The sequence below is a fragment of the Sylvia atricapilla genome, chromosome Z (assembly GCF_009819655.1).
Source record: "Sylvia atricapilla isolate bSylAtr1 chromosome Z, bSylAtr1.pri, whole genome shotgun sequence".
Classification (NCBI taxonomy): domain Eukaryota; kingdom Metazoa; phylum Chordata; class Aves; order Passeriformes; family Sylviidae; genus Sylvia; species Sylvia atricapilla.
In genome coordinates this window covers 33,756,620-33,775,112 of record NC_089174.1, presented here as the reverse complement: position 1 = coordinate 33,775,112, position 18,493 = coordinate 33,756,620, and the positions used below count along the sequence as shown (strand labels likewise).

The 18,493-nt window shown below is 36.8% G+C and overlaps 1 protein-coding gene across 1 annotated transcript in view; it reads left to right on the top strand.

The window, feature by feature from the left end:
• Nucleotides 1-18,493, top strand: part of ADGRV1 (adhesion G protein-coupled receptor V1) — a 258,887-nt gene that overhangs the window by 70,014 nt on the left and 170,380 nt on the right. Inside the window, exons 49-67 of the mRNA XM_066339463.1 lie at nt 181-300; nt 473-695; nt 1,742-1,946; nt 2,881-3,027; nt 5,235-5,490; nt 7,866-8,074; nt 8,643-8,816; nt 9,219-9,401; nt 10,130-10,309; nt 10,933-11,097; nt 12,335-12,452; nt 12,733-12,856; nt 14,017-14,155; nt 14,294-14,479; nt 14,721-14,953; nt 15,467-15,615; nt 15,711-15,912; nt 16,458-16,674; nt 17,784-18,023. Coding sequence (XP_066195560.1) covers nt 181-300; nt 473-695; nt 1,742-1,946; nt 2,881-3,027; nt 5,235-5,490; nt 7,866-8,074; nt 8,643-8,816; nt 9,219-9,401; nt 10,130-10,309; nt 10,933-11,097; nt 12,335-12,452; nt 12,733-12,856; nt 14,017-14,155; nt 14,294-14,479; nt 14,721-14,953; nt 15,467-15,615; nt 15,711-15,912; nt 16,458-16,674; nt 17,784-18,023 — 3,470 coding nt within the window. The remainder of the gene's footprint in view (nt 1-180; nt 301-472; nt 696-1,741; nt 1,947-2,880; nt 3,028-5,234; nt 5,491-7,865; nt 8,075-8,642; nt 8,817-9,218; nt 9,402-10,129; nt 10,310-10,932; nt 11,098-12,334; nt 12,453-12,732; nt 12,857-14,016; nt 14,156-14,293; nt 14,480-14,720; nt 14,954-15,466; nt 15,616-15,710; nt 15,913-16,457; nt 16,675-17,783; nt 18,024-18,493) is intronic.

Genomic DNA, 18,493 nt, shown 5'->3' with positions numbered 1-18,493 from the left:
GAATAAATCATCTAATGGGATATCATGCTATGGAGTTATGCAAGTAAAAAGGAAGATAAAATAACTGATCTCTCTGTGTAATTAAAGCTGCCAATCTCTGCCTTTGAATGGCCACCAGTGTGTGATTTCATTAACAAGCAGCAATATAATGCAGATTTTTGTCATTTTTTTCCTTTATAGAAACTGGAAATTCTGAAATTTTCATCTGGGAGACAGGGCAGTCTAGCTTCAGACACTTTCAGTCTCTTCCAGTCTCTGCTGTAAGAAGCATCCATGTTTTCATGCCTCCTTCAGGTTTAGGTGAGATTTTGTTTGGAGTACTGGAACTGAAGAAATATATGCATTCAATTTTCATATTATGTGTCAGATTTTTAAGAGATACTTTACAACTGGGCTGCCAAGGGCTTTTCTGGTGTTGCAAGAACTTTTAAATATATCACTGATTTTTTTTTTTTTTTCTTGTTCAATGTAGTTCACATCCTCCTCTCTGGTAAGGACTCGACAGCATTGTACTCCTGGAACTCAGAACAGAACCAGTTCTGTCTGATGCTGGAAGCCCCATATGCAGATCGTATCACTTCCACTAATGCAAGGTCTCTGAACTCCAGCAAGAGCTTGATTGCTCTTTCCGTAGAGTCCAGCTCCCAGATTTATGAGCTGACAACTGTCTCTAAGCAGTCAGATTTTATACCTAGGTAGGTTTTTTTGTCTGTTTCCCAGCTCTTGCATTCCTTCTTTTGTGATCGCCTTTTTGTTATAGTGGAGACCATTATAGACACCTGTGTGTGCTGTGCTTATGTTCTGGGTTGACGCTGTCCCCTATCCCATATCTTGGACTACACTGTTGTGTCTGGCAGCTGCCCCCCTCCCTCTTTGGCGGGGCCTGCCGCTTTTGCTGCTTGCTCTCTGTCTCGGCTGCTCGCTTGGCGTGCTGCTGCTACTGCTGCTGCTGCTGCTGCTGCTTCTCTCTCTCTCTGCTGCCTGCTCCTGCCTGCTGCTTTTCGCCGCTTCTGTTTGGTTTTTTCCTCTCCTTCCTTTTCCTTTCCCTTCCCCGCCCCCCCCCCCCCCCCCCCCCCACCGCCCGAAGATTTTGGACCGGCTCCGGACCTGACCCGACCTGAGAAGTCGGAGAATCTCCGGGGCCTGCGGAAGAAGCTCTGCGCCTTCCCCCACAGTAACTTGCCTTTTTTCCTTGGTGTTGGGGAGTGGTTTTTTTTCATTTGTCAATAAACCGGTTTTTTCCACTTTTCCTCCAAGGCATTTTCCTTCCCGAACCCAGGGCTGGGGGGGGGGTGGGGGGTGGGGGGTGGTGGAGGTTCATTTTTGGGGGACTCCTTTTAGAGATTCTCCCCTAATTTATTCCAAACCAGGACAGTTTATTAACACTAAAGAGAATTTTTCACAGGTAGCCTTAGGATAACTTGAAGTCAAACTTCTCACAGTTTGCTTTAAAACATGGAATAAAAGGACTTGCAGTTAAACTTGATATTGAAGCTTTTATTTACGTTAAATTAAATTACATTACATTAATAAGAAATATTAATTACTATATATTCTATTGTAATTAAGAAAAAAAGAACCCCAACATTAATCCCACAACCTTTAAACCTCATTGACTTACTCAGGAATATAAACAGCACTTTCAGCATTAAAAATGCTCTTTGAATTTTCAGTATGCTTTCAAAGTTCATTAATCGTATCCTCAGTTTATAATTACTTGATGTGTTTGTTTGTATGCTAGTTCAGGTGAATTGATATTTGAGCCTGGGGACATGGAAGCTGTGATAGCAATCAATATACTGGATGACATCATCCCAGAGGAGGAAGAATGTTTTCAAGTGTGGCTGAAAAACCCTAAAGGAGGGGCAGAGATTGGTGTTCACAGTTTTGTTAACATAATTATACCTCCCAATGACAATGCCTATGGAGTCATTGCATTTGCTCAGGTAAAACTTTTAAGGTAATTCATTAAAATATGTATATATAATCTCTGAATAACATAACACAAACATACTTAAATTGCATGTGACGGGATTCTTTTACCAGTCTTGTAGTGACCTGAGACAGAAGGGCTTTGACTTCCATTTAGCATTGTTACTTGGTTATATAGATGACAGGCAATAGAAACTCAGTTTCAGTCTGTCCCTATTGTAGAGTTTTTATTATCCCTTTACATTTAGAACAGCACACTATAGTTTATCAGTTTCATTTTGCAGCAACCTAAAAAATTAGTATTCAGATGGCATATATAATAGGATCATAGTTTCTTCTTTTTGGTTACCCAAGTGAATTAAGTAAAGATTCTTTTCCTCTAAAATAGTCATGCCACAGGATGAGCCCATCTGCCTGAATAAAATAAAAAATTTGGAGAAAATGTCAGACTGAAAGTATTATTTGCAGTTGTGATTCTTAAATCGTCAAATATTGTAGGAGTTACGTGAACAGTACTAAATGCATAATGAAGATATAAAACACGGAAGAGTCATCACTGAAATGAAACATTGCGTCTGGGCTTGTGTGAGGAGGATGATTAATAGTAAAAGTAACAGCAGTAAAAATATGTCTGACTTGAAAATCTACGTGTTTGTTATCTGCTTCACATGATTTGCACATAAAACACTGTACTAAAAAAATCCCCAAAACCATTGAATTTTTGCCTAGGATGTAGAGGTCTGACATTTCAAATTCTTATGTTTATGAAATTTGGGGCTCTTGAGTATTAGGATATATAAAATTTAATCAATAGACATCCATTTAGCTGCTTAAGAGCAGATTAATTTATTCATGCTGTCTCTGGCCCCCTTTGAATACTCTGTTCCCTAAAAAAACTTTACTTTCTAAAAAAATAATGCTTTGGTTCTGCTGCTGTATGTTTTCCAGAGCTCTTTATTTAAGCAAATTGAAGAAATGGAGCAGGACAGCTTGATCACCTTGAATATTGAACGTTTAATAGGAACATATGGACGAGTTACAGTAGAGTGGATTGCTAATGGGAGCATAAGTGATGTGTTTCCAGCTTCAGGAATGGTATTTAATAATATCACTGTTACTGGGGAAGCACTGACTGTATGGTTTCAGACAATGGATAAAGATGTACTGAGTGAGAAGAACAGTACATGTTAGATTACCCCACTTTTCTGTTAATCCCTGATTCCTGTGCCTTTCCTATGATTCTAGCAGTTTCTGCTTCTGGCTGGCACATAACACAGCGATATCACTCTAACACTTCTAGAACCTGATATTGTAATACTGTCCAGGCACTGGAAATGTATATCTGTAGTATCCTATTCCCATCTTCCTTTATTCCTACTGTGAGATTCAGCTATGTCAAACCATTTGCATGGTAATCTGGGAGTGTTTGCTTTTTGTCCTGACCTTCTCAATACAATGGAGAACTTAAGTGGTCTAGCAGAATATAACAAGTCCCAGTTTTTTTATGCTTCTGAGACTTTTAGGTTCCCAGCCATATTAAAACCCAGTTTTTTCCTGTGCCCAAAGCTCTTTATATTCATTAGGACTGGCAGTGTCCAGTTTCTGTAAATCAAAGTCCTCCACCTTGTGGCTGTCTACAGCAGACACAAAGCCCGAAGAAAAATGAAGAGGAAAAATAGATGGACTGGAAATCAAGGATGCCAAAACAATCATACTGAAATTTCTAGAGTATTCCTTGAGCATTCCAGCTACTTACCACAGGAGAACACTGCACAGCTTTGCAGGCAAGGAGAGCCAGGAAGGGGTATGAAGTGGAAATTTCTGTTTGTCCTACACATTATGTGTGGACTAAGTGTTTATTAGACATCTTCCTTGTTTGAGAATGACCTAATCAAGTGGCAGGCCCTTTGAATTTAAAAATGAGAATATAGGTAGACAAAATGTGTATCAATCATTTTATCTGAAGAAGAAGAAAGAAAGAAGTTGAGTAGCCATTTCTTTACAAAGCAATGATTTCAATCAATATAATATACTCATCCTTCTTTTGATATGGATATGTGTGGTGTGTGGACCTTAGCTGTCTAAAAACCCTGAACTAGTTCTTTCTTACTTCCTCATCTCAGCAGGATGAGGAGAAAATAAGGGCTGTGCTATAAGAAAAGAAAAAGGCATTGTCTACCCAGATTTTCCCAAGGTTTTTGATGCAGCTTGCTATAGCCTTCTTCTAAATAAACTAATGTGTTATTGCTATCCCAAGGAAGTGGTGGTAAATAACTCCTTTTCAGACTGACAGCTTGTCACAAGTAAATCAAAAAGCTTATCACTGTCCCTTGGTCAGTCAGGGATCAATATTGGGCCCAACAATGTTTAATACCTTCATAAGTGATGTGGGTGATGAGATCAGGTGTACTCTGATGATGATACCAAACTAAGTGAGGAAGTGGACTCTTTGGAGAGCCACCTAGCAGGAAGACATGGAAGATTCATCAGAAAGAAATGGTGTACTATGGAAAACATAATCCAGGAGTGCAGCACTCACTGGCATTTATCCTGACTGGGGATTAGGTCCAGGGAGAGGGACCTGGGGATCCTGCTGGTCGATAAGCTCAATATAAGTGAATACTGACGGAATCCACCAGGGTGTTTCTGGGTTGCATCAACAAGGCCACTCCCTGCAGAGGTGAAGCAGTCATTAGCCCACTCTACTGAGCACTTTTTTGGGCTATAGCTGGAATTCTGTGTTCAGTTTTGGTCCCCATTATGGAAAATAGATATGGGCAGGCTCGTGGGGGTCTAGTGGTGGTCAGAGGACTGGGAAGCTTGTCATATAAGGGAAGGCTGAGAGAACTGTTCAACCTTGACGTGGAGACCTTATGTTCAGACCATGCTTCAGTATTTAAAAGGTGGCTACAAAGGAGGCGACTTATATTTTACAAGGTATCACATTGAAAAGTCAAGAGAGAATGGATGCAAGTTACTTCTGGGGACATTCTCATTGAACATAAGAGAAAAAATTTTCACCATGAAAACAATCATCCATTGGAATAGCCCTCCCAGGAGAGTTATGGACTTCCCAAAACTGCCACTTTTAAGATTGACCTGGATAGAATGCTGGGCTATCTTGTTTAGACTGTGGTACTGCCAAGAAAGATTGGGCCAGATAATCCTCATATTCTATGATTCTATAAGTTATATATGTGTGTACGTATATGCATTTTATAGCTCTGATAGAGTACAGAATAAAACTCTAGGTCTAACACTGCTGACAAGAAATTTTGCTTTCCCCCCCTCTAAAACTTTAGATTACATTTTCAGAAGGTCAGGCCCTGTCTACAATCACCCTGACAGTCCTTGCAGACAGTGTTGCAGAACTTTCAGAGACAGTGGAAATCACACTCACCCGTGTTACCACAATGGATATTGAAGATACCACAAAAGGAGCTCTCATTGATCCTGAAAGGGCAAGAGCTGTACTTAGCATTTTACCTAGTGACTCTCCACATGGTGTGATTGCATGGCATATGGAGTCTCTTTTTGTTAAAATCACAGAGCCAGAAGGTAAGTCTGTTTCTTGATTCTTAGGAAAGAATGTATGTTTTCTCAAAGTCAGATTTGTGGAACTTATAATAATGGCTACACACACACACATGCACATTCATATGTATGTATGAATGTGTGTATATTTTATATATATATGTCAGCAAGTTTTTATAAAAATGTAGCCTAAATATCCCTTAAAATATGTTACTATGCTGTATTTCACATTGCATACATCAATATTCCGCAGTCATTCTTGTTTGAGAGGTAAGTTGCAAATCACTAATGCATAAAATACTTCTGTTTATATAAAAAGAAGAAGTTGACCATTTAATGGAATTGCTATATTATTTAAAAAATATTACATGAAAAGACTTTCCTCTTGAAGTGGCTCAAAAAGGGAAGCTTTTTGCTCAGAGGACTAGGGGAAGGAAGGAAGCAGACCAGGAGTGAATTCCACTTCAGGAATTTGGTTTTCCTTCCAGGCACGGGTTGCAAAGGATCTCCCAGGCAGCTGGCCAGAGGTGAATTGCCATCATGCTCTGGCTTCTTCCCTCTTTCCTGACTTGAGGAGCTGGCTGGCAGTCTTTGGGGCTCTTCCCTCATTTAGGATTTTCTAATGATTTAATATTCTGTCCATATTAACAAATTAGGTATTAAAAAAACCCTTTTTCCATCAGAGTATATTATCACAGGTAAAACATTCTAGCATGTCTAGCATTTCAGGTGAATTGGTGTTGCCCCTTTTTTAGCACCTGGAAGTAACGTAATGTGTTGATTTCTTACACATTATAAACATTTATACTTTGAAATTAGAATTTAAGGAAGGTTCTTAGCTTCCACTGGTTGCACAGGTGTTTGTTTTTTGGGTTTTTTGGGGGTTTTTTTGTTGTTGTTTTTTTTTGTTTGTTTGTTTGTTTTTGTTTTTTCCTTTGTTTTGTTTTGTTTTTGTTTTGTTTTGGTTTTTTTTTTTGGTGTTTTTTTTTCCAAATCTTTAACTGCTGTATTTTTAATGAATTATACACAAGTGCTATCTATGAAATATCTGGTTAAAATAATAGGTTTGGAGTACAAACCTGTTTACATTTTATCTGTTTCTATTTCTCCAGGCGTAAATGCACCACTTTTAGCCTGAGTATGTGTTTTATCATTTGTTGGATAAAATTATAAATCTGCTTTCCCAAAAGGGTGCTAAGCCTGACTGATACAAGTCTATTTTACTTCTTCAGTATTTGAGTTAAGGAAATGTGACATTTGCAGCCAGAATGATGCCTTCAATACCACTTTCTGTGTTAGAATCAATAGTCATGGCCGAGGCATGAAAGGCTGGGCAAATTATTGAGATGGAAGTTTGGAAGGATAACTGAATAAAAGTAGAAGTGTTGAAGTAATAATTTGTGTAACACACATATAAAACAGTAGATATTCCATATCTTATTATTCTTCTAGATCTGTTTTTTAAATGCACAGTGCCTATAGATGTGGGTAATGTTTGGTGTGTTCACACCAGTTGTGTGTGCTCATCTACTTAAGCCCTGGTATTATCCAAGGACAAATTAGACAACTGGGCAATCACCAGCTGTATGAAGTTCAACAAGGGAAAATGTCAGATTCTGCTCCTGGGATGGGGCAACCCTGGATGTATGGACAGGATGGGGAATGAGAGGCTGGAAAGCAGTGCTATGGAAAGGGACCTGGGTGTGCTGGTCAGTGGCAAGTTGAACATGATCCAGCAGTGCCCTGGCAGCCAGAAGGGCCAAGTGTGTCCTGAGGTGCATCAGCCCAGCTGATGGCCAGCCAGGCAAGGGAGGGGATTGTCCCACTCTGCTCTGAGCTGGGGCAGCCTCACCTCAGTGCTGGGGGCAGTTTTGAGTGCCACAATATAAGAAAGATACTAAACTGTTAGACAGCTTGCAGAGGAGGGCCATGAGAATGGTGAAGGCCTTGACGGGAAGCTGTATGAGGAGTGGCTGAGGTCATTTGGTCTGTTCTATCTGGACAGGAGGCGGCTGAGGGGAGACCTCATCACAGTTACAACTTCCTTGTAGGGGAAGAGGAGGGACAGACACTATACTCTCTGTTGCCCAGTGACAGGACTTGAGTAAATTGCATGAAGCTGAGTCCAGGCAGATTTAGGCTGGATATCAGGAAAAGGTTTTTTACTCAGAGCATGGCTGAGCACTGGAACAGGGTCTTCAGGGAAGTGGTCACAGCACCAGCCTGACAGAGTTCAAGAAGTGTTTGAACAATTCTCTCAGGCATGTGGTGTGATTCTTGGAGTGTCCTGTGCAGAGCCAGGTGTTGGACTCCAGTGATCCAGATAGGTCCCTTCCAACTCAGCATATTTGTATTGTAAAACAATTGTATCTTGATTTTCTTCCCTTTCCTTACTGTAGGGCAGGAGAATTCAACTGTTGTTACTCTACAAATTGTTCGAGAGCAAGGATTTGTTGGAGATCTTGTGGTTCAGTTGAGCACTGCGCCGAACTTTGAACTGCCCCCCTCCAACCGAGCAACAGAAAATGAGGATTATATACTGGAAAACAAAACAGTCATTATGGCAGAGAATGCAACAACAACTTCTGTCATAGTCACTATTTTGCCTGTGAGTAGCCTAACAACTTCTTTAGCTATTAATATCTTTTAAGGAAATGGAAATGGTACTGATTTTATACTGGTAATGTGACTTAACATTCTAGAAATATCTGTGATGGGACCCTTGCAGCAACTTCTTTAAAAAAAAACTTGCATACTCATCACTGCGAATGAGCCAAATTCTTTCTTTTATTGTAGTCCCACAATTTACTTATAATAATGAAAAAGGAAAAATGATTATGTATATTTTAAAAATATATTTAGAATAGAGATACTGATTTTCAAGTCATGGCTTGGTATCTGAGATCTAGCTGGCTTTCTTCTAGGTAGCAGTGACAGATGACAGCCAGCACTGCTTTCCACTGTTTTTGCACATCTGGATTTTGACTTGTCAGCTTCTATTTCAAAATCTCAGCAAATGTAGTCTTTTTCATCTTTTGTATGGTATGAAGCAAGGGATTGTTTATATGGTCCCAAATGCTGAGAAGTTTTGAACAGTAAACAACCTACAAATAGTCAACTGTATTATAAACTTGCAATGTATAAAAAAAAAATAAAATTAAACCTTTATTTTTCAGGACAATATTCCAGAATTACAGGAAGGATTTATAATCAATATTACTGATGTGCAATTGATCACTTCTTCTTCTGGAGGTCAGCCAAGTGTGAAGAGGCTTGGATTAGAAATAGCTGAAATAACAATTGAAGAAAATGATGATGCCAGAGGAATATTTAATTTTAATGTTACAAAGGTAAATAAGTCTGAATGAAAAACATGTGAAGTGGCATTCAAGAAAGACAGTCTGATTTCTCAGATGACTTATGCAAGTGTTCTGATAGGCTTTGTAATACTAAGTTGTTCTGGATAAAATGGCCAGATGCCAGACAAACACTTCTTTCTTAAGAGGTTCATCACAAATAATATACAAAATTGATTATGGAGCTGGCAGTGATGAAATGAATATCATAAAAAGGGATCTCAGGAGGTCATCTAATCCAGATTTTTGCTCAGAGAAAGGTCAGTGCTAAGGCCAGACCATTTTACAAGTAATTATGTATTTCTTAATTTATTTTTAACTGCAAGTCAACTTGGAAAAAAAAAAAAAAAGAAAAAGTTTATTGAGACACTCTGCAGTTTCTTTTTGAATGTACAGGATATCACTGGAGCTGTTGTTGGTTATGAGGTACCACCACCACAGAATGTACTGAAGCTCCCAATTGTTCGTCAGGCTGGGAGGTTTGGGTCAGCAACTCTATACTGGGAAGCCATTCATTCAACTGCCAGCTTTGAAGACTTCACACCATCATTTGGAAACTTAACATTTGCAGATGGGCAGGTATTCACTTGCTGAAAGTTTACCTGACTTTGGGTTACCAGTTTAAGATTTTTTTGTATATTTCCTCGAGCAGAATTTTCACTGAAAATATATTATTTATAGACTTATACATATGAATGCTGCTCCCAGCTTCAGTTCTTTAACATTCTGGAAAACCAGAATATTCATAAACAGTGACCAAAGAGGCTTGTGTGTCTTTGATACTTTGGCAAGTGAGGACATAATTTCTAATACTAAACCCTGTTACACTGAAAATTTGTAACGGAATCCATCTTCACTATAAATTCTCAGAATAAGCCTATGTGTTTTCTTAGCTGTGTTCTACACATAATTTTAAATTTCATGCTATACCTGGGAATACTTAGTGTGCACAAGGGATTTTGATTTTAAGTGAATATAGGTGGTCTTTGGCAAAGGGAAGGATATATAGAGTGTGCAGAATTTTGACTGAATATTGACAATATTGTCAACATTCACTTTCTACTGAGTAGCAATGCAGAGCAGTCTGCTGGTTTTAACAAATAAGATTTACATTGATGGACTTAAAAACCACTACTGAAATTATATCTTCTTATTGCAAATAAACAATATAGGAAGAAAAACGAACAATTGAGCAATGTCTATTTATTTGTTACTATTTACCTATTTTAATTTTTTTCAAGCTATTCGCAGAATATTACAAATGAAGCTTTGTTGCTTTTTTTTTTTTTTTTTCAACATTTCTACAGGTTACAGGAGAAATAGAAATTACAATCATAGATGACAGTGAAGTTGAATTCCTTGAGATATTCAAAATTGCCCTGTTGAGGGTAACAGGTGGTGCAAGACTTGGGAATGACACCCTGGTAACTGTCGCAATTCCACCAAATGATTCCCCTGTTGGGGTATTCGGGTTTGAAGAAAAGAATGTGAGTTTGATTTAGGTTGCACGCATTTCTGCTACAGGTGGAGAGTGGGTTTATGTCACTAGCATATAGCTGATTTTTGTAAGCCTTCACTTCAGTGGAAAACACGATTTCATTGAAATTATATTAGTGTCTGTCTTCATCTAGCCGTGTAGGATGGAAGTAACAGTGAAAGTGCTGCTACATAAATACAGATTTCTCCATGACTGAATCAATTTAATTCACTATACTAATAATTCAGGACATCCTAGGTAGGATTTTTGATGGTCTGTAAATTAATCTGCCTTACCAAAAGTAAAATTTGGAAAGCAATTATAAAGCATATCTCATCTTAGTTTTTGCAGTGCTTCTGCTCTCCATTTGGCTGTTGCTGAGTCTGCTGGTGACATTGTTTGTAGTTGTTTTGAATCATGGAGTGTACAGAAATCACTTGCTAGCTGAATTCAACACACTCCTCACACCTGTTAGATTCCTGTTCATTTTCACTCCTGTTGTTCAGAATTGGCATTGATAATGTTTTCTGTTGTTTATCTCAAAAATGTATCCATGTCATTTGACATTATCAGTGCATATTTTGACTTTTTCAATACAGCCTTTTCCACATTCTCCTTCTCTTTCTCCATCAGGTAACTGTGAAGGAACCTCAGACACCTGATGACTCTGCTGCAGTTGTTTTGCTCAATGTAAGTCGAAGTCAGGGAGGACGAGGAGCAGTTACAGTGTTGTGGATTCTTGAGGATGCAGCCAGATATGATCTGACCCCTCTAAATGGTACCCTTCATTTCAGTGAGGTATTTCAGACATTGCAATAATTTATTTACTATTAGATTTAGAAATACTTTCTTCTACTTGTGTGTGTTTGTATGGTTGTTGTTACATGTTTTTAGAAGTAGGGGGTTACTAAGCATTATACACTAGAAAAGGGTCAGTTTGAACTGCTGGGGTTAGCAGTATGCAGGCTTCTTTCAAGCTGTAAAGGAAAGCTGACATGCTCTTTTAATGCAGCATACCGTATTCATCAGGAAGGTAGCTCTACCATTTTTACAATTAAGAAAGAGGAAATGAAATCTACTGAAAGTAAATAGTGATTACAGAAACACTTAATCCACTACAGTATCAGGCATCTTATAAAGAAAATTTATACTGAAAGGGTGAGAAATAAAAATGAATTTTCAAAATCTGCAGATTAAAAGAAAAAAAAAACCACCTTAATAACCTTCAAACTAGACAATGTTATTTAACTTGTATTTCATGGCAGGCTCGAATTCTGAAGTCAATTAAAATATTTGATACCCATCATATGTTAATATTGATATTTTACACTCTACTCAAAAGATTTAATGAAGAAAAGTGTTTTAACAGAGCATAATCTATTTTCTTTTCATACAAGCTTGTTTTTCATTAAATGAATAGGCATGCTGGTTGATTGAGTTTGAGTCAGCTGGAAAATGGATTTTTTTTCCTGGTAAAACTATCAGAATTTGGCTACCCTTTCTCTACTAGTAGGCTTTGACATTTTGCCCTGAACTTTTATATGTGCTTAAGTATAAGCATGGAACTGTGCATGCATGGTATACTAAATTTATATAAATTTATATTTGCCACTTCCCACTGACAAAAATGTGGATTAGGTAGAAATTAGACTAATATATCTCAATTAATAATGTGTTAATCATTAGAATATGTATGTACTATTGATTATGCAGTTTTGGTATAGAAAGTTTCTTCTAAGTTGAAAACATCTATGTGAAAACAACTTCAAAGGAATTTCAATCTTTATTTAGTTGAAAAGTATCAGAGTCTTTTTAGGGTGGCACGCAATGTTTGGGAGACAATTTTTTATTGTTTATTAATCTAGGAGAAGAAATTTCAGCCAGATCAGATATCTGATATTTAAAAAATACTAGAGAATATGTCAAGCATTCTTAACACTTGATATGTTGGAAAAAAAAAGTTTGTTTTAATACTGAATTTTGTTTAATTTAATTTAAAATACATCCATGTGTCTCTGGTCTTTCCATGATGCAGACTGAGTTCCAGAAGCTGATTACCTTACATGCAATACAAGATAGTCTGCTGGAGGGGAATGAAACATTTACCATTCAGCTAGTGTCTACTGGTGATGCAGAGATATCTCCTGTAAATGGTAAAGAGTTAATTCAGTATCTTCTGGTTTTTGATATTCTGTATGAAATCTGTCTGTGCATATTATTTTAGTCTCCAGTGCTTAAGTATTTTGTGTGCAGCTAGTTGGTCACAATTTTGAATGTCAGTCTTCTTCTGTAAGTCCCTCGTCTGAAGAAGTCAAAGAGAGTTCTATAGGCCCTCTGTGAAGCTGATGTTTAATCACTCATGTCACAGAATTTACCAAAGGTGGCTCATTGCTTAATTTTCACTTACCATGGGAAGCATTGTTCTCTTCATAGGTGTTGCAACCATTATTATTATGGGAGATGAAGGAGCTTCTGGGGTGGTTGGGATAGCACATTCATCCAAGCACATTTTGATTGGAGAACCTTCAGGAAATTATAATGGAACTGCTCTTGTTAGGTGGGTACAAATCTCATTTTTTCAAAGAAAGAACAGCAGCCCAGATTCAAAAGCTATAAGACTCCACATTTGTCAAGAATTTATTGAGTACTGTATTTTATTGTAATTTCTATAATCAGAACTATTTTAAAAAACTAGGTGATTGGTTTTAAGGAAGGGCAGAATATACCATGTGTATGTCCTTTCAGTGTTAATGGGCAGGTCCAAATATTCCTCTCTGTTTTAAAGTTGTTTACAAAATGGATGCACCAAAGGAAAGACGATCTTAATCAAAGAAAAGGGATAAGGAAATGTGACATTTGAAGGTGCTTTGTGCTTTCTAGAATTTGATTCAGGATTTGTGCCTGAATAGTATTTCAGCAAATTGTTATGTTGTAGCATAAACAATATGGGAATGGGGTTTTAGTGGAAACAAGATGCAATTGTTTTTATTCAGTCTACTGAAAACGGAATGAAGAGTTTTAGACTCTTAGACGAATCTTCTAAGAGCATTGGAAAAAAGAGATTATGACACTTCCAGAAAATACAAAGCAACAGAACAGCTTTTGGTACTGGCCCAAGAAGCCCAAAAGACAAAACAATGCTTTGTGGAAGTAGTTTAAGATCGTGTTATGTGCAGAATGTGCAGACAAATCTTTACTGAGACTTATTTCACCAAGCATAATGTTAATAGTAGGGTTTTAGACAAGTAGCAGATAGAACATATCTCAGAAAATCTCAAACGAGTATTCTAGTATCCATGATCTGCCTTATAGATCAAATTGCCCCTGGCATTACCCTGACATCCAATTTCCCTTCTATTTTACATATCTATGTATGGAAAAGCAGAATAGAACCCAGAGAAATCAGTTTTCAGATCCCATCTTTGGGCTACACATGGGTAGTGTGTTACACATGGAAAGAAACTTGAAAAACCTCTCGGTAAAAATACAGCTTGCGATGCCTCCCAACACAGAGAAATAAAAGAGAACTTCAGAGATGATCTGAAAATTCCTGAAAAGGGAATTCTTGTGTTTTTAAGTTATTAAGTACATTGAAACGCAAGCTTTCATAGTGCTGGTAACATTTCCTCCATGCACAACAGTATGATCTACTAACTCTGTATTGGATATTAAATACTAAAGGTAAAAATGAAATCTCTGTTTGTGTCTTACCTGCAGCCTGGTACGTGGCCCAGGGATTTTTGGGGAGATCATAATATATTGGAATATAACACCTCCTCATCAGACAGAATTTATTGAGGTATCGGGGACCTTGACCATGCGAGATAGGCAGTCTGCAGCAGTTGTTCTAATACAGGTATATGAGAGATCTGATACCAGTAGCTGTTTCAAGTGCTTTCTTTTATTTTCTTAGGATCTTGGCTAGAAATTAGTTATATGTCTCTCCCTGGAAATGGTTTAAATCCTTTTAGCTGTTGTTGGTACTTTTCTGTAGGCTGTAGATGACGACTGTCCTGAGGAGAAGCATTGCTACCAGTTTCAACTAACCAGAATCAGTGATGGAGGACTCATAAATGAATCTAGCAGCACAGCAAATATTACCATGGTCGCCAGTGATTATCCATATGGAGAGTTTACATTTTCCCGTGAACTATTGCAAACAACAGAAGATGAAAAATGGGTATTAGATTAAAATTCTTTCCTATGTAAAATTACTGGTATATATCAACAGTGTTGCTAGAATTATGTTCAACTTTTGAAAAAAATCAGTCTCTAAAATGACTAAGGCTATCTGCTAAATTACATGGTCTCTGTACTTGATAAATCATATTGTTGTTAGGCACAAGGTGCCTTTAGACCATTTGTTAAAGGCAACTGTAACACAGTGCCATTGTTAAAATAAAATCTTCTCTTTCCCTCAGGTTAACATCACTGTTGTGCGTTCCAGGGGATCCTATGGCAGAGTGCGTCTTTGCTTTCAGATAATAAATGGGACTGCAGAGGAGGGAATGGATTTTACTCTCACAGTAAGGGAAATGGTGTTTGAACCAGAGGAGGAAAGTAAAGTTATTTTGATTGAAATACACGATGATGACATTCCTGAAGGTCCTGAAAACTTTTCATTGATGATTACTGAAGTGGAACTCCAAGGAAGGTAAAGTTACCATTCCCAGTTGATTTGTTACAAGCAGAAAAACAAACAAGAAAAGCAAACTATATCAGGATTCTGATCAACCTGAATAAAGTCACTGCTAGACATTTCGTCTGTTTTACTGTAAATTTTGTAATATAGCTATAATTGTAATCATAATAGAAAATGGATGTAAGGTAAACCAAATTATTTTAACTTTAGTATAAAGATGTTCCTGAATAAGATTTATTAACGTTTAAAATGCATACATTAGATACAAATTGTCTAGTTGCAATAAATTTCAATAAAAAGATGAAAGGAGAGAGAATAAATGAAAGATAGAAATGTCTAGGAATTAACTATTATTCTTGCAAAAATAATAATATGAAAAAATACAACAGAAAAGTTTTTGGTAGTAACTCTCCGAAAATAAGGTTATTTGCAGTAATTGACAAATTGTTACATGCACATCTTTATACTTTCACAAGAAGTTTAAAATTTATTTTTATGTTTGGTTGTTTTTTATGTTCTTGCAAGTGGATTTGATTTTACTGTAAGAGAGAATGGCCTACAGGTGGATCAACCTCCAATAATAGGAAATATCTCCACAGTATGGGTCACTATTGCAAAAAATGACAATGCTGAAGGTGTCATAGAATTTGATCCACAATATGTCTTTCTGACGGGTAAGTTTGCCTTAATTTCATATTGTATTTTAGAGGATAAGGCTATGGCCTATGAGTTTTGAAATAACCTAACTTCTTCTCAATTATTTTTATAGTGGAAGAGGATGCTGGATTAATCATGATTCCTGTTTTGAGAAAGCATGGAACTTATGGCAGTGTTACAGCTGATTTTCTTTCTCGAAGTGTTTCTGCACTTCCTGATGGTGTTGACTATGTCATTCATAATAATACTGTAATTTTTTATCATGGACAAAACCAGTCTTTTATTTATATCTCTATTATAAATGATGAAGAAAGGTAATTAAGTTTTCAGATATCCACAAATTTACTTCTGATAAAGTCATTTTTAAGTGTGCACTAAAAAATCTACACATATACGTGTGTAGAGCTGGAATTGAAAAACAAATCTTTCAGAGCTAAAAAATCACCTAAGGGAGAAAAACACTTAAAGGGGAAAAAAGATAGTGTTCTATTAGAGTGTCATAGTTCCTGTTAAATAGTATGCAATCAAATACTGTTTTAAAGTATATTATGAGAAATGTTGGTGTCAACAGTACTGCTATGAAGAATAAAGTATTTTTCTGTATTTTTGTTTAACTTAACACTAAGTAGAAAATAGAATAATTATAGAATTTCAGAATGGTGATATCCGAAATATTTTTATTTTGGATATCACCATTCTGCGCAAATAGAAGGAATCTTCTACATTGCAGCTATGAAGATGGTATCTTTATTCCTTTAAACAGATTTAGTTGGATGCATGGTTGAATTACTAAGTACAGTTTTAATATTTTTTCTTTTCTCTCAGATATCTGAGAATGTCTTTTTCTTTTTCTTTGCAGTGAATTTGCTGAACAATTTGAAATCCAGCTGACAGGAGCCACTGGTGGAGCAGTCCTGGGGCTCCACCTGGTAAGCCAGGTCACCATTGCAAAAAGTGACTCTCCCGAGGGCATGGTCCGATTTCTCAACCAAAGCCAAATTATTCTTCCCAACCCTGATGTAACTACAACAGTGTCTCTGTTGTTGGAAAGGACTGGGCGGCTTGGGGAGGCACAGGTGGGTCTTTCCTGTCAAAGACTCAAAGTTTTCCAGCGGATGTGTCAAAAAGCTCCTGCATTTTGCTTTCAGAGCTTTCTTAGTGACTGATTTCTAATAGGATCATTACAGCTTTTTATTAAACATGAATTGCATATAGCTGCAGTATAACATAAAATGTTGCTACCCTTTTAAAATTGTCTTTTTCCTCCTGCTTGCCTCCTTTTATTGTGGTATTATGTACATTGTTTTGAACTAGCTCCTAATCCTACCAAAATTATAGTTAATTTCATTAACACTACTACTAGTTTAATTTAAATTAGGAAATTGCTTACTGTGTGAGTTTTCTAGAGTATTTTTTTTTACTTTGTACAGGCCACTTATAAAGTGAAGATATAACTATAAAAATAGTGCCTTTCAGAGTCTTGTCAAATAATTGAAGAATTTGTATTAAAAGCCATGAACTCCTCTTCTCCACATATAAAAATTGCCTTAGTCTTTAACTCTTTCTAGAAGTCATTGGAGAAAGGTGAAAAACACTTAAGGTACCAAAATAATATTTATGAAGTCCTGAATATGACCTCCTTAAAAGCAATCTAATTTGTGGGAATTGCTGGAAATGTTATAGCTTTTAATCAGGCTGAAGAAATATGAAGGATTCATAATTTTCTTCATAATCTGAAGGATTAAAAACTTTTATTATAAGAAATGTTTGTCATTTGTAGACTTGACATCACACTTCAAAGGAAAATGATTTTGATCATGAGTACTCATGTGGGAAGTTTTGCAAAACAAGTCAGGAAAGAGAAAAGAAATAGACACTGGCCTATGTGATTCCTGCTAAATGCTAAAGAAATCTTAATTTCTTTTCTATTGCTAACATCTGGAATTTAATAAACTGGCATTGTTACTAACATTTTAAAATTCTCATTTATAAATTGTCATGTATGTTTAATTTTTCAAAAGCTTCTGTATTTTGCCCCATAGAATTAATTATGACTATTTTTTATCCTGTATTAACAGCAAAGTTTTAAAGGTAGCTAAGTACTTTTGGTACTCTATCACTTCTCCCCTTAGGTTGCTGTTATAATATATCACCCCTCTAAATCTGAAACTGATCTCTTCCACAGATTAACTGGGACATTTTGGGACCCAATTCAGAGGAGATTTTGTCTCCACTGAATAGTGACATTGGTGACCCTGTAAATGGATCATTCTATTTTGAAGAAGGAGAAGGAGGTCTGAGAACGATAAATCTACAAATCTATCCTCACGAAGAAGTTGAAGTTCAGGAAACCTTCATTGTTCGACTGAGCCTTATGAAAGGTGAAACAGAAATAGATTCTAAGGCAAACAGCATTACATTAATAGTAAGTTATTAGTGCTGCTCTTTTTTCAGAGATTTTTGTTGATACTGGTATTTATTCTGCAAAGTTTTTAAAAATTAATCACAATGATTACTTAGTCATTTGGCGTTTCGGACCTTTGTACTATTTTGGTATATTATCTTCAGTTCTGAAAGAAAAAGGGCAGAGAGAATCTATCAGTAAAAACTGGTATAAAAGCACTGAGCTGGATCTCTTATTTGCAGTTTTCTGTAGCTCTCTTTGGAGAGAGCATGGATTGAGCCCACATTTCTATATGTCAGTATGTTTGTCATCTGTTGTGGTTTAAACCCAGCTGGAAATTAAACTCCACTCAACTGCTTCCTTTCCCCTATACCCTCTTGGGAAAAGGAGACAAAAAGCAGTTTCTAAGTCAAGATAAGAATAATTTACTTTGAAAATACCAATAAGATGAGAAACAAACAGTAACAGCAACAATATTAGTGACAAAGGTA